The sequence below is a fragment of the Sinocyclocheilus rhinocerous genome, unplaced genomic scaffold, assembly GCF_001515625.1.
Source record: "Sinocyclocheilus rhinocerous isolate Xijiao unplaced genomic scaffold, SAMN03320098_v1.1 scaffold6109, whole genome shotgun sequence".
Lineage (NCBI taxonomy): Eukaryota > Metazoa > Chordata > Actinopteri > Cypriniformes > Cyprinidae > Sinocyclocheilus > Sinocyclocheilus rhinocerous.
Genome location: NW_015652272.1, coordinates 156,578 through 172,607, shown reverse-complemented (window position 1 = coordinate 172,607; position 16,030 = coordinate 156,578). Strand labels below are relative to the sequence as shown.

The window sequence follows — 16,030 nt, the reverse complement described above, 5'->3', positions numbered from 1 at the left end:
TATTGTACATATCTCAAATAAATATTCTTTAATATTAATACAAATATTGTAAATATTATAAATATATATAAAAAAAACTAGAATACATATATAACACTGAAGATTGTTTCTTTCAAAAATGAAATATTGTTGGCAATAAAAACACACAAATTAATCATTAGTAGTACAGTAAGAAAATAGAGCTATAAAATGAATGTGGATCAGCTCTGATTATTATCCATAATGAGATCTATGACTTGCAAATTTTGGTATCTTGACAAATCTGAGCACAGTTTGAGCCATTATTAATTATTACAGAAGTCACTTATTCAGGAGAAACATCTGAGAAGCAAAAATCTTCATTTGCTCTCTATTTGATCCCATTATGGTATAGGACATTTTTTTATATTAAAGAGTTTTCATTGTTTTTCTATGGAAAAAAAAGGATAATGTTCTTATTTTTTACTGTTGTCCTTAACCGGTTGCACTTTATTCAGTCTTTTCATTATGTGCACTATTTTGACCAACTGCTGCTTCATGGCCATGTCTGAACCTGCGCAGTGGGCCAAATACGTCGAGTGAGTATCGCTCTCATCTTCTTCTGCAGCGTTCCTGTCCTTCTTCTTTTTCCTGTCTCCCAGCTCTCTCTCAGTGTACTGACCTCTGACCTCTGAAATGTACCCTATTTGTTCCGACGTAAAGCTTTGCCAGGTGTTTGTTGGCTTGTCAACCTCAATTAGCAAGTAAGTTAATGATCTGACTGCACCGGAACCATGACTGTGCTGATTTTGCACCTTTGCCATGCAGAATGAACTCTTGGTATGGATGTCTTAAAGCGACATTAACTGGCACCAGAAAGATTCATTAAAGGGAATGTTGTCAAAGGAATATAAAGGCAATTATAAAAGAAATTAACCCTCACATGAATTTGGACAATACAGTGTTTTTTTTGCCAAAGAACATGGGTTAAATCTATCTATCTATCTATCTATCTATCTATCTATATCTGTCTGTCTGTCAGTCTGTATCTCTCTCTCTCTCTCTCTCTCTCTCTCTCTCTCTCTCTCTCTCTCTCTCTCTCTCTCTCTCTCTCTCTCTCTCTCTCTCTCTCTCTCTCTCTCTCTCTCTCTCTCTCTCTCTCTCTCTCTCTCTCTCTCTCTCTCTCTCTCTCTCTCTCTCTCTCTCTCTCTCTCTCTCTCTCTCTCTCTCTCTCTCTCTCTCTCTCTCTCTCTCTCTCTCTCTCTCTCTCTCTCTCTCTCTCTCTCTCTCTCTCTCTCTCTCTCTCTCTCTCTCTCTCTCTCTCTCTCTCTCTCTCTCTCTCTCTCTCTCTCTCTCTCTCTCTCTCTCTCTCTCTCTCTCTCTCTCTCTCTCTCTCTCTCTCTCTCTCTCTCTCTCTCTCTCTCTCTCTCTCTCTCTCTCTCTCTCTCTCTCTCTCTCTCTCTCTCTCTCTCTCTCTCTCTCTCTCTCTCTCTCTCTCTCTCTCTCTCTCTCTCTCTCTCTCTCTCTCTCTCTCTCTCTCTCTCTCTCTCTCTCTCTCTCTCTCTCTCTCTCTCTCTCTCTCTCTCTCTCTCTCTCTCTCTCTCTCTCTCTCTCTCTCTCTCTCTCTCTCTCTCTCTCTCTCTCTCTCTCTCTCTCTCTCTCTCTCTCTCTCTCTCTCTCTCTCTCTCTCTCTCTCTCTCTCTCTCTCTCTCTCTCTCTCTCTCTCTCTCTCTCTCTCTCTCTCTCTCTCTCTCTCTCTCTCTCTCTCTCTCTCTCTCTCTCTCTCTCTCTCTCTCTCTCTCTCTCTCTCTCTCTCTCTCTCTCTCTCTCTCTCTCTCTCTCTCTCTCTCTCTCTCTCTCTCTCTCTCTCTCTCTCTCTCTCTCTCTCTCTCTCTCTCTCTCTCTCTCTCTCTCTCTCTCTCTCTCTCTCTCTCTCTCTCTCTCTCTCTCTCTCTCTCTCTCTCTCTCTCTCTCTCTCTCTCTCTCTCTCTCTCTCTCTCTCTCTCTCTCTCTCTCTCTCTCTCTCTCTCTCTCTCTCTCTCTCTCTCTCTCTCTCTCTCTCTCTCTCTCTCTCTCTCTCTCTCTCTCTCTCTCTCTCTCTCTCTCTCTCTCTCTCTCTCTCTCTCTCTCTCTCTCTCTCTCTCTCTCTCTCTCTCTCTCTCTCTCTCTCTCTCTCTCTCTCTCTCTCTCTCTCTCTCTCTCTCTCTCTCTCTCTCTCTCTCTCTCTCTCTCTCTCTCTCTCTCTCTCTCTCTCTCTCTCTCTCTCTCTCTCTCTCTCTCTCTCTCTCTCTCTCTCTCTCTCTCTCTCTCTCTCTCTCTCTCTCTCTCTCTCTCTCTCTCTCTCTCTCTCTCTCTCTCTCTCTCTCTCTCTCTCTCTCTCTCTCTCTCTCTCTCTCTCTCTCTCTCTCTCTCTCTCTCTCTCTCTCTCTCTCTCTCTCTCTCTCTCTCTCTCTCTCTCTCTCTCTCTCTCTCTCTCTCTCTCTCTCTCTCTCTCTCTCTCTCTCTCTCTCTCTCTCTCTCTCTCTCTCTCTCTCTCTCTCTCTCTCTCTCTCTCTCTCTCTCTCTCTCTCTCTCTCTCTCTCTCTCTCTCTCTCTCTCTCTCTCTCTCTCTCTCTCTCTCTCTCTCTCTCTCTCTCTCTCTCTCTCTCTCTCTCTCTCTCTCTCTCTCTGTCTCTGTCTCTCTGTATGGTTTGATGGGTTGCCTGTAATAAGCGTATCATTCTCTCTCTGTGTGGTTTTGCCAGCTCTTCTTCAGCTCATGTATCTCTGTGTCTCTCTGCTTGTGTGTTTGCCGCGCTCATGTGCAGCTCTCGGTTTACTCATCGTCCGGTCGTCTGTCAGTTGATCTGCTTGTCTGTCTCTGGGTTTGTCTGTCCTTCATCTCCAGCTTCAGTAAGGGCCGCAGCACGCCAGCAGAAGTCAGCCCATGCGTACGTACATCCCACCGGATAGAGTGGATTTATCCCATGTTTTCCCACGCAGCTCACACAGTTTGCCGTATTGAGATGAATGTGACCTACAGTGTAAGTGACTGTAGGAGACGAGGCTTGTGCTCGTAGAGAAGCACGCAGACCTTTAATGAAGACGCTGCACCGGCCTCTGGACGTTCTGCACCGTGAAACCAGCGTCTGATATCTTCATGTCAAGAGGTGTTGTAGCACGTAGCATGCAATGACAACACCTGTTTCTGAAACGAGCGAGAAGTCATACCTCTCAGCACCTTATGAAGGCAAACCCTGAGATAAGACATCAAATTTATAGCATTACATCACATACAGCGACCCCAGAAAGTATTTGAACAATTTTGAGCACTTTGGTTACACTTATACATTTGTGAATGCCTTTGCTATATAAAAGTATTATTTATATATTATTTATATATTATTATAGTATATATAAATATTTTGAATTAGCTTTTATTTTTAGATTTTTAGTTTTCATTTTAATTTTAGTTTCAGTTTTAATAATTTTGTTATGTGCTTTTGTCAATTTTATGAGCTTTTGTTTTTTATAAATATTATTTTGCTTAAATTTATTTTAGTTTTAGTAGCTGTAGTACTTTTTTCAGGTAGATGCAAAGACAACATTTCTAAAGTTTTTTTTCTCATCGGATATTTATGATTTATTTATGTCAGCTTTATTTAAATAAAGAAAACAGTTTAATAGTTTAGTTTTAGATCTCTGAAGATTCTAAGTATGCAAAATTTTTTATTACTTTCTGTAACTTTTTAATGTCTCTTTTTAACCTTATTTTTTTTTATATCAGATTTAGTTGAGTCAGTTTACGTTTTTAATATTTTCATTCATTCATATATTTCAAAATAATTTCATTTAATTATAAATATTACACATTTTAATTTAAATATAAATTATAAATTGATAATTGAATTATAAAATAATTGTATATTTTATTTATATAATTTATTATATATTAATTTCAATTAACAAAAATAATTTAATTAGTGTTTAATAGTTTTTTAATAGTTTAATTAAAAAAATTAAATTATATATATATATAGAGAGAGAGAATGAGAGAGAGAGAGCATTTTTAAATAAATTAATTATATTTAATTATAAATAATGAAATATATTATTTCAGTTAATTTCAGTTAATATCAAATTAACAAAAATTATTAGTTTTAAACAATAACAACACAGACATATGTGCGCGAATGTAAATGCTATTTAAATATCACTTGTTTTTATATTTTCTTGTATAATGCAATGCCATGCATATATTTTTAAGTGTGGCTAAAAAGTATGTAAACACATGTTAGGGCCACTGTATGTATGTAGCAATATTTTGCATCTCATGAACAGGCCCAGATTTGAATTCCGTGTGGGCCTGTTTGTGAAAGTGATGCAATCTAAAACAAAAGGCACATTAACGAATGCACGTTGATTGCACGAGACTCAGATGTGACGAGAGGTACGATACAGACCAAAACCAGATCTACTCGCAAATACACTGAGCTGAGTCAAACTAGGAAGAGAAAGACGAACAGAGAAACAAACCAGCTTTGCACTCCAGAATGCTGCATCTCTCACCCGGTCACCATCCGCTCTGCTCGAGGGTCTCTCGCGCTGGATTTTAATGTTGATGATGACCAGCAGTTCATTAAGGAGCGACTTGATGTCAAACACGCCTGTCATTCATGTCACAGGGGCTGCTGGACTGTGAATGTGCTTCATGTTTGTGTCCCGTCTCCGTTCATGATCTCTGTTTGTCATCCGGGGGGATTTCTTTGATTCCTCATGGTTTGAATCTCTGTGACAGTGTAAGTGACTGTAGGAGACGAGAAGCACGCAGTGTGTGCTCGTAGAGAAGCACGCAGACCTTTAATGAAGACGCTGCACCGGCCTCTGGACGTTCTGCACCGTGAAACCAGCGTCTGATATCTTCATGTCAAGAGGTGTTGTAGCACGTAGCATGCAATGACAACACCTGTTTCTGAAACGAGCGAGAAGTCATACCTCTCAGCACCTTATGAAGGCAAACCCTGAGATAAGACATCAAATTTATAGCATTACATCACATACAGCGACCCCAGAAAGTATTTGAACAATTTTGAGCACTTTGGTTACACTTATACATTTGTGAATGCCTTTGCTATATAAAAGTATTATTTATATATTATTTATATATTATTATAGTATATATAAATATTTTGAATTAGCTTTTATTTTTAGACCAGCTTTGCACTCCAGAATGCTGCATCTCTCACCCGGTCACCATCCGCTCTGCTCGAGGGTCTCTCGCGCTGGATTTTAATGTTGATGATGACCAGCAGTTCATTAAGGAGCGACTTGATGTCAAACACGCCTGTCATTCATGTCACAGGGGCTGCTGGACTGTGAATGTGCTTCATGTTTGTGTCCCGTCTCCGTTCATGATCTCTGTTTGTCATCCGGGGGGATTTCTTTGATTCCTCATGGTTTGAATCTCTGTGCATCCCTCCGTTTTCTCTTCCGCTCAGGTACACGTTCACTGGCATTTACACGTTTGAGTCGTTGATAAAGATCCTGGCGCGGGGCTTCTGCATCAACCCCTTCACCTTCCTGAGGGACCCCTGGAACTGCCTGGACTTCAGCGTGATTGTTATGGCGTAAGTTATCATTTCATGGTTTATGACCCCTTTGACCTCTTCATGTTTTAAAAACAAAAAGAGAAATCACTAGCAACTACGGAGTGGAAATGGTTTAAATCCTAGAGTAAATCCTACACAAAATTTACTGTGGATTTTAGACACTAAAAATTGTAATCATTTGTGAAATTTACTAGCGATTTATGAGTGAAATAAGTAAATCCTACAGTGTTTTTTTCTGTTTGTGAATTTACTCTGGATCGGACCCTAAAATGAAAAGATAAATTATTTAAAAACCAAAAGAGAACTTGTTATGAGTGGAATTTTTTTTTAAAAATCCTACAGTAAAATTCAGGGTATAAATGTACTGTGCATTAGAACCTAAAAACAAAAGAGAGTTTATGTAAAAAAGAGAGAAAAAAAATAAATTACTTAATTCATTATATTATCTAAAAATAAATATTACCACATCATTATACTGTAAAAATAAATTAATTAATTAAATTTTTTTAAATTTTAAATAAAACAAAGGTTATTGGAGTATGGTTCAAATAATATTAAATAAAATAATATTTAATAAAATAAAAATAAAATAAAATAAAACATTTAAATTTGTCACTTGCTATTAATTTGTAATTATTTGTGAAATTTACTAGTGATTTCTGAGTGAAAATTGTTTAAAAGTAAATCCCACATCTGATTTTTTTCATTGTGTGAATTTACTCTGGTGAGACCCTAAAAATAAAAAAATTTATAATACGATTTCAGTCTTTCTATTTCTAAATTTCACTTTCACTGTTTCTTTGTCATTATTTGTGAAATTTATTAGAAATTCTAAATACCAAAAAGAGGAATTCCTAAAAACTAAAAGAGAAATTATTTAATTTTATTCACTATGTTATCAAAAAATAGTGCTTACCCCATTATTAGCTATTTTAAAAAAATCATTCAATTATGATATTTTCCAGTTACCACATATAGTATTGCTTTTACCGTGATAGATGACTTTGGTGGTGCCGCCCAGTCGTAATCACAGCTCCTCGTGATTGGTTTAGGACTCAGAGCTACAGAGATAATGAAACAATAAGCTGTAATAACCTAATCTCAGCTGCTTGACCCGCTGATGCTAGAACTGGAAAAGGCAGTGGGTCTATATTTGTGATTAATTGTTATGAGCGCTTGCCCCGTCCTTGACCCCGATCCCGAAACACGCGTCGCCATGGCAACAGAGGAGAGCGTGGATGCGGGTGCGTTCCCTGGAGTCACAGCATCATATGAATGTGTCATTGAGTGCCGTTCACATCCAATAATATAATTTTCACCTCAGTTATTGGCTTGTTCACTTAAAAAGAAAATGTAAAACCTGAAATAACCTGGGGAATAAACTTTTAAAGATTCCTGTGTGTAGACAGAAATGGTAAAAGATTTTTTAAAATGGTGCCATTATTATTTTTTTGTCTTATAGAAGGCTTTAGTACTTGTGCATATATATATATATATATATATATATATATATATATATATATATATATATATATATATATATATATATATATATATATATATATATATATATATATATATATATATATATAAGAATTAAAGATAAAAAAGAATATAATTAAATGTATAATTAATAACATAATTTAATTATAATTATAATTAATCTTCATTCAAATGTATTACTGAAAAAACACAACAATAAACCTACAAGAATATGAACTTGTAGGTTTTAATTATGTTTATTATTTATTATATATAATATATTTATATTTTGTTTATTTGTCCTCTTATAATGTTAGTCAATGTCTCTTCCACCAAAAACAGTCATAATTTACACTACCATTCAAAAGTTTGGGGTCAATAATGTTTTTTGTTTTTTTTAAATGAATACTTTTATTCATCAAGGATGCATTCAATTAATAAAAAGTGACTATAAAGACATTTATAATGTTACAAAACATTTCTATTTCACATAAATGCTGAGCTTTTGAAAGAAGATTTTGAAGAACATTTAAAAAAAAAAAGAATCCTGAAAAAATCAGTAAAAAAACTCAGCTTTGCATCACAGGAATAAATTACATTTAAATTAAATTACAATAGAACAGTTCTTTTAAACTCTAATAATATTTTACTGATTTAACAGATCAAATAAATGCAAACAAATAAAAAAACAAACAAAAAACATAAAAAACTGGACTGGGGATGAAGTTTTCAGTTCTTACAGTCAAGCAAATTCACTAAACACTTTTTGACTTTTGTGCTTACAGTATTTACATTATTTACCAACCACCCACAGACCTGATTAGCACAGTTCGTTCAGTGAATCATGAGTCAGATAAACAGCATGATTCATTGTTAGTGATTCCCTCCAGCGAACTTTCATATCACAATCAACTCTTTTGTTAGAAAACATCAAAAAACTTTCTCATGATACTTAAAGTTTACTTCTTTCATATTCATGTTGTTCAGCTCATGATGTTGTCACTGTAAACCATAATCACGGTTTCTTCCACTTAAATCTTAAAGGATTCGCCATCAGCTCAACAAAAAGATGTTTATGCATCTTACGACAGCATTTAAAGGGACAGTTCACCCAAAAATATAAATGATGTCAATTACTCACCCTCAAGTTTTTACAAACCTATATGAGTTTTTTTCTTCAGTTGAACACAAGAAAATATATTTTGGAGACTGGTAGCCATTGACTTCCATAGTATTTTTTTCCCCTCCTATGGAAGTCAATGGCTACCGTCAACTGTTTGGTTTCCAACATTCTTCAAAATGTCTTCTTTTCTGTTCCACACAAGAAAAAAAAACTCAGACAGGTTTGTAAAAGCTTGAGGGTGAGTAAATGATGACAGAATTGTAATTTTTGGGTGAACTGTCTCTTTAAACACCTGAATTTCTGTCTAAATCCCAGCGGTTTCAGATGAATCTTAGTGAGCCGTGCCGTGATGAAGTGCTTATTTCTCGTTGGCCTTTATGGCTTTATTTCTCGAGCTTTAACAGGCCGCTTGTCCTTGAACCGGATGTCTCAGAGACGTCAGATGCAGCCGCTGTCAGTATGTCACGGGTGTATTGGGATGTTAACAGGAACGCGAGAAGCCACTCCTGACTTCATTAAAGCCAGACGGATGACGGCGAAACGCTGATAAATCATAAACGCTCAGCACTGAATACCAGGTTTCTATAGAAACAGAACAGCGTCGTAACGCAATCATATCTTTGCGCCGTCTAGGCCTCGTCACCATATTAGCAGCGACTCAGTTACCCGTCCTGTGTGATTTAATTCAATCAGGATAATAACCAGAGAGGATGAAATCTGATATGGAAACAAAGCTGCAAAATCCAGACGACTTCATCCCATCTCTCTAAACCAGTCCAACTTAAAGGGATAGTTCACGCAAAAATACAAAATTCTGTCATCATTTACACACTCTAAATATTGTTTTAGACCCATGTGATTAACTTTCTTCTGTGGAACACAAAATAAAGGGCCTTAAATGACTGTAATGACTGTTGTTTCCCAAACAGGGATTTGTAAGGGGTTTGTAAGTTGATGAAAAGCTAGCAATTACTGTATTTTCTGATAAAAAAACACACACACACACACACACACACACTCACACACACACACACACACACACACTCTCTCACACACACACACACACACACACACTCTCTCACACACACACACACACACACACACTCTCTCACACACACACACACACACACACACTCTCTCACACACACACACACACACACACACTCTCTCACACACACACACACACACACACACTCTCTCACACACACACACACACACACACACTCTCTCACACACACACACACACACACACACTCTCTCACACACACACACACACACACACACTCTCTCACACACACACACACACACACACACTCTCTCACACACACACACACACACACACACTCTCTCACACACACACACACACACACACACTCTCTCACACACACACACACACACACACACTCTCTCACACACACACACACACACACACACTCTCTCACACACACACACACACACACACACTCTCTCACACACACACACACACACACACACTCTCTCACACACACACACACACACACACACTCTCTCACACACACACACACACACACACACTCTCTCACACACACACACACACACACACACTCTCTCACACACACACACACACACACACACTCTCTCACACACACACACACACACACACACAAATAAGTTGCATCAGTGTGTTACATTATTACATTCATAAATAAAGTAAAAAGAAACGTTTACAAAATTATTAACACTATAAACATGTATTTTAGTTCCCATCACCAGACAAAAAACCTTTAAATTTAATCCCCCCTCCAGAAAAATTCAATTCAATTCAATTCAATTCAATTCAATTCAATTGTAAAAGCAATCAAAATAAAACACTTACTACAAAAGATAAACTATTTTATTTTTATTATTATTTTAACATTTTATTTAAATATTTGTTATTTATTTTTATTTTAATATTTTATGCATGCCATGTGACCATTAACTGAGAACCAAATGTGCAAATGTGTTGTTAAATTATTAAAAATATTAACTTAAAATCTCAGGATGACTTAAAATATGAATACTTAAATTTTGTAACAAATAATATAAATGTGTTTGGTTGACAAATAAGTTTGAGTTTTTTTGCAAAGTTGTTATTTTGCAAAATACTTGTACGGATACTTGTACAGCATTCTTCCCCATTCACTTTCATTGTATGGAAAATAGTCCCTGTGACCATCTGCGAAAAATCCTCTTTTATGTGCCACGGAAGAACTAAAGCCATTCAGATTTAAAAAATATATTTTTTGATTTGTAAAAATTTTTATAAAAATTTTTTGGTGAACTATTCCTTTAAAGGAGCAAAAAGTACATCATTTGGGTTGTTTGACGTTTTAATTTTCTCCCTTTTTTGTCTTTCAGTTGTTTTTATGCACATAACTGTAATCTGATTCTGCAGGTTTCTAACTGAATTTATAAAAGTAGGCAATCTGCAAGCTCTCCGAACGTTCAGGGTCCTCCGCGCTTTGAAAACTATTTCCGTAATCCCAGGTAAGCGGTTCCTGAAGCCGTGCACAAGTGTTGCTCACTGTCCAGTCCAACAGCTCAGGATTTGACCCGCATCCGATTCTTCCCGTGCTGTGTTTTCCAGTTCATCTGTTTCCCAGCAACTTCCCGACATCCTGCTTCATTCCCCACTGTGTTGTTTGCCTGTTGTTGGGGTTGTTGTCATTGTCTGTGCTCCAATTCTCGCTTATTGCAGATATGTTACTGAGTTTGTGGACCTGGGCAATGTCTCAGCGTTACGGACATTCAGGGTTCTGCGAGCACTGAAAACTATCTCAGTCATCCCAGGTGAGAGGCCGCCAAACGCCGAGGCCTGCGGTGCTAGTGGATGACCAAATGACCCAAACACATTTCCGGCACTTCCAATACACTCTTGGAAACATGGAAATGCAGAATGTAGGAAATGAGACTTTTGAGTTGGGCAACATGACGATTAGACAGCAAATCAAAGTCAAAGAGCTTCCCTGCTGAGAAAAAAACAGCCTGTTTGCCCAGCTAACAAAAACGATGTTCTAAGAACATCACGTTTTGAAAACATAATTTCTAAGCGTTCAGTTTTCTTGGTTATGTGAACGTTACAGAAACATTCCATTTGCGAACGTCATAGGAATGTTACATTTGAATGTTCTCGGAACATTCTAGAAGTTGTTACATTTAAAAAAACGTCCAGCTAAAGCGTTTCAGGAAGGTTCCATGAACGATGTATGAATAATGTTTTTGTTCTCATGTTTTGAGAACATTGTTTAAATCCAGATAAAATTACCGGTGGAACGTTTGTTCGTCACTTTGAGAAAACTTTGCCAGAACGTTCTGAGGACGTTCCCTGTTAGCTGGGTAGCCGGTCTGTGTGGCCAAAACCGCTCTAAAACCTGTGCTGTGGAAACCGTTCTGGCTTGTTTTTCAGCAGGTTTAAATGATATTCATCTCAATGGTTCGAGTAACTGCCACTGAGTGCAACAGTCTGGTTCCCGAAGTAAATTTCCATTCATTTTCTCCTTAGGGAAATGGATTTTTAACGATAACTCATAAAACGCTAAAGACAGACCTACTGTGATCTACGACGGCTACGAAGCCATCCGTTCGCGTTATTTCAACTGATTTTTAAAGTAATAACAACTGAGAAACTACATTACCCATGATGCCGTACAGAAAATTCAACCAATCACACAGTTGCACCAAAAGAGCTCCGCCCTCTCTCTCTTTCTCTCTATATAATTAGCATATTAATTATTGTTTTTATTAATGTAATGAACGTCTTTAAATAAATAGTTTTATATTCATCATTTGTATTTTGATTATGTCTTTCGAAATGCGTCATGGGATTGTAGTTCTGTCAATAAAGCCGTTAAGTTCACAGTCACAACATTTTTTTTTTGCTTCAAATAAAAGTTTGCAGTTTTCTGATTCACCGTGTAGCTGCTTGGTTTGGTTCATGGCTCATAACTCTTTAAAACAAGACCCCTATGGGAAAAATGAATGGAAAAAATACTGCTGCTGAAAAACTAGATGGGCACTCTTGCACTCGATTACAGCTGTTAACATACTTAATTAACTAAGGACCTCCAGGTGCAACATGTTGTATTGCAGGTCAATCACACACAAGTGAAATGCCATCGGGGTGGAAGGTTCACCTTCAGCTGTGAGCTCGGGGTTCAGTTAACTCACTCCAAAAGTCTCATTGACGTGTTGAAGGCATGGGTAGCTGTAGAGGAACACCAGTTTGCATGCTGAGCCAACGAGCAGATGCTTCTTATGGAATGAGAAAATATATATACACACGTGAAACCTGAAAAACACACACACTCTAACACATATATTATATGCATGTGTATTCCCAAAGAAAAGTGCATGTTCTCATTCCACGGAAGCGTCTGCTGTGAACTGTCACATTTATTGTGTGCGTCCCGCAGCCACAAATGCTTGTAAAGACAGAGCTGATGTCGTGTGCTGTGTTTGTGGTCCGACAGATGCTTTAATGTCAGATTTTAAGATGTGATCCAGGGTTTGGCAACATTCAGAATTTGAGAATCTTTTTAAATTCACGAGTGTTCATTTGATTTGAATTGGCAAACAGGAAGTAGAATTGGAATTTGATTTGGAAGACATACTAAATTTCAATGCAAAAAAAAATCAACAGTCACAAAGCAAAAATTGTTTTGTGACAAAATGTAATAATTACATTATTGTTTACTTCAATTTGTAGGTTCGAAAAAGTAGTAAAATGAGATATTAACAACAAAATTTTTTATATATTATATTATTTTTATATTGTATGTTTTGTATTATTTTATTTAATAATCTTGTTTTTTAATGCATTCAAATTTGTGTTTATTTTTATGTTATTACATTTCTTCCCACTCTTTCTGCTTAAATAAAATATGTATCATATTGAAAAAGTTGGAGTGACATGGAAAATATATAAAAATGTGTAGTTATTAAAAATAATAATAAAAAAAATTATTATAATTTTTCATTTTATTTTTTTATTTTTGAATGACTAAAAATTATACCTTTTTCATGTCACCCACACTTTTTCAACTCAATGTTAAAAATGATCATTTAAATTTATATTATAAATAAAAGTCAAATAAATGTAAAAATTAAATTCTTATATATGTATTTTTTTATATTTATGCATGATGCAACCAAATATGTCTAATATCTTAAACTGTAGGAAAATTTATTTATTTATTTATTTAATATATTCTCTATTCTCAAAATTGAAAAATTGAATCTGAATTTAACAGGCTTTCTCAATCCAATTCTGAATGATGCACAACCCTGATGTGATCTGAAAAATTTTTTTTTTCAAAAATTAATAGTTTGATTTTTTTTAACTACCCCAAAATTAGCATATCACATTTTTAGTTCAGCATTATTATCTTCTTGTGCCGCTGCTGCTCTCAGGCCTGAAGACCATCGTGGGCGCGCTGATCCAGTCTGTGAAGAAGCTGGCAGACGTGATGATCCTGACGGTCTTCTGTCTCAGCGTCTTCGCTCTCATCGGCCTGCAGCTCTTCATGGGGAACCTGCGGCAGAAATGCGTCCGCAGCACCGCGCACTGTCTCAACACCACCTTACCTTCATACAACAACAGCACTTTCTTCTGCAATAACAGAACCTGGTCCTCGCTGGAGAACTTCATCACTAATGAAGGTCAGTGAAGCTCAGACGCAGCTGGTATAAAGTCTGAATGCTCACACACATCTCAACAATAGCTAGTTTCCATTTCATACATTACAAGAAGATAATGTGGGTGGCGTGTGGCCATGCAGAACTCACCACTGATTCAAAGGTGATGTGAGTGGGTTTTAGCAGGTTTTAGGTGGTTTCTTACTGGTCCGAGTTCACCTTCAAGTCTCTCTGATATTCTTCAGTCGAGATGAGAGGAAACTGAGAAATAAAAACAGACATAAATAGTTGTTATGCAGTAACAGGAGCTCAGATCAATAGATGAGAAATGTTTGAGGTCATTATTAAATCTCTGCGATGTCTTGGCAAATCTGAGCACACTTTGAGACATTGAGACTCGGGAGAAACATAGAAGAAGTGGGATACTTTAGCAAATAATTCATTACTTTCTAGGAGATATTAAAGACATATCATTTGTAATTTGTCTTTTCTCTGGATAAAATAACCCAGTGTTATTTTAGGAGTGTTTATATACTATTACAGTATTTATTAATATTTTGAAGTAGCTTTCATTTTTTTATATTTCCAGTTTTCAAATAGTTTTAGTTTATATTTCTTTCAGTTTAGTTTTAGTCATTGTGATACTTCAAATGTATTTATTTCAGTAATTTTCAAGTGATTTTTTTTTTGTTCTAGAAATGTTGTTATATGTTTTTGTCATGTATATTTATTATTTATTATATCTATTTAGCTTTAATGTATATTTAGTTTGGTTGTATTTTTAGTGATTTTAGTACTTAAACTTAGACATATTTATTTCAATTAGTTGTCAAAGCAACATCTCTAATTAATTCATTTATGCTTTTTTACATTTCATTTTAATTTTAGTTTAAGTTTCAGTAATTTTCTTTTGTGCTTTTGTCACTTTTATTAATTTTAATTTTTTATTAATATATTTTTTTAGTAATTTTAGTACTTCAGCTTGAACAAAATTATTTTAGACATATTTTCTAATTCTTGTACAAGTTTTTTTAATTGAAGTTTTTCATCTAATATTTATATGTAATTTAATTTCAGCTTTTTTAAGTAATAAAAACCTTTTTAGAAATGTTTACATTTAATTTATTTTTAATTTAATTTAATTTAATATAATTTAATTTAATTTAATTTAATTTAATTTAATTTAAAAGACTGATGACTAAGACATTTGGCTAACTGCTAATCGGCCATACTAGTTATTAACACACAGTCTTAACATGACGGCTATGTTTATGCAACTGGTTATATAATTAAATATTATATAATTTAATCACCTGTTGTGTGAATCACCTGAATGAACCCTGCAGTCACTTTTACACATGCAGACTGTGATATGAAGCATGTTGATCATAATTCATCAGCTGAATGACAATACCGTCAGAAGAGCGACGTCTAAGATGAGATTTAGTCTTTTTTTGGTTGGTCTCATTTCATTAGAATAGCAATTAGGACAGCGCTGGCACTCGTTAAGTTGACCCGCAGAACGCAGATGTAGGACATAGACAGAAATAGACAAGACGCTTTCTCCTCAAGTGCTTTGTCATGGTTTGCATGCTCCAAAACATAGAGAACCACTGAATTTAAACCTTTATTAGTGAAGATCTGATGGACACTGGTGGCCTATCAGCCGTAGAATCGATCAAAGCCGATATATTGAGGCCCATAACCTTTCCCGCTCCGCACAGGAGGAGCATTTAAGGTTATGCTGAAACACAGAATGCTGACAGCTGGATGACAGGATCGGGCCTCGTGCCAAATGACTTTTCTCCTCCGGCCTCCGTCGCCCAGCGGCACTCGAGCGAAAACGAGAGCAGATAAAACCCTCCGACGGATCCCGAGCCGCGTAATCTCTCAGCTGCTCTCTTCAGCTGGAGGAAAAACAGACGAGTTCACTCCTGAGACGAAACCGCAGGCTATAGCTTATGCAGAGCGGCTTCAGTTTCTGAACATCCAGACGTGTTGATTGCAGGGTTGAGACGCTGCTTTCAAACTCAAGCTACTAGTTCAACTAGTTAAGTTACACTTTTAAAATGTCAAAATGAAGCTGTTTAAGTGGCTGATATGTTTTTAAATGTGACCCTGGAGCACAAGACCAGTTTTAAGTGTAAATTTTTCAAAATTGAGATTTATACATCATCTGAAAGCTGAATAAATAATATTTTCCACACACACACACTCGCACACA

The 16,030-nt window shown here is 36.2% G+C and overlaps 1 protein-coding gene across 1 annotated transcript in view; it reads left to right on the top strand.

Moving 5' to 3' along the window:
• The window catches only part of scn5lab (sodium channel, voltage gated, type V-like, alpha b), a 132,606-nt gene that overhangs the window by 11,263 nt on the left and 105,313 nt on the right, over positions 1–16,030 (top strand). Inside the window, 4 exon segments of the mRNA XM_016520084.1 lie at positions 468–557; positions 5,436–5,564; positions 10,871–10,962; positions 13,582–13,830. Of these exon segments, the coding sequence (XP_016375570.1) occupies positions 468–557; positions 5,436–5,564; positions 10,871–10,962; positions 13,582–13,830 (560 nt within the window).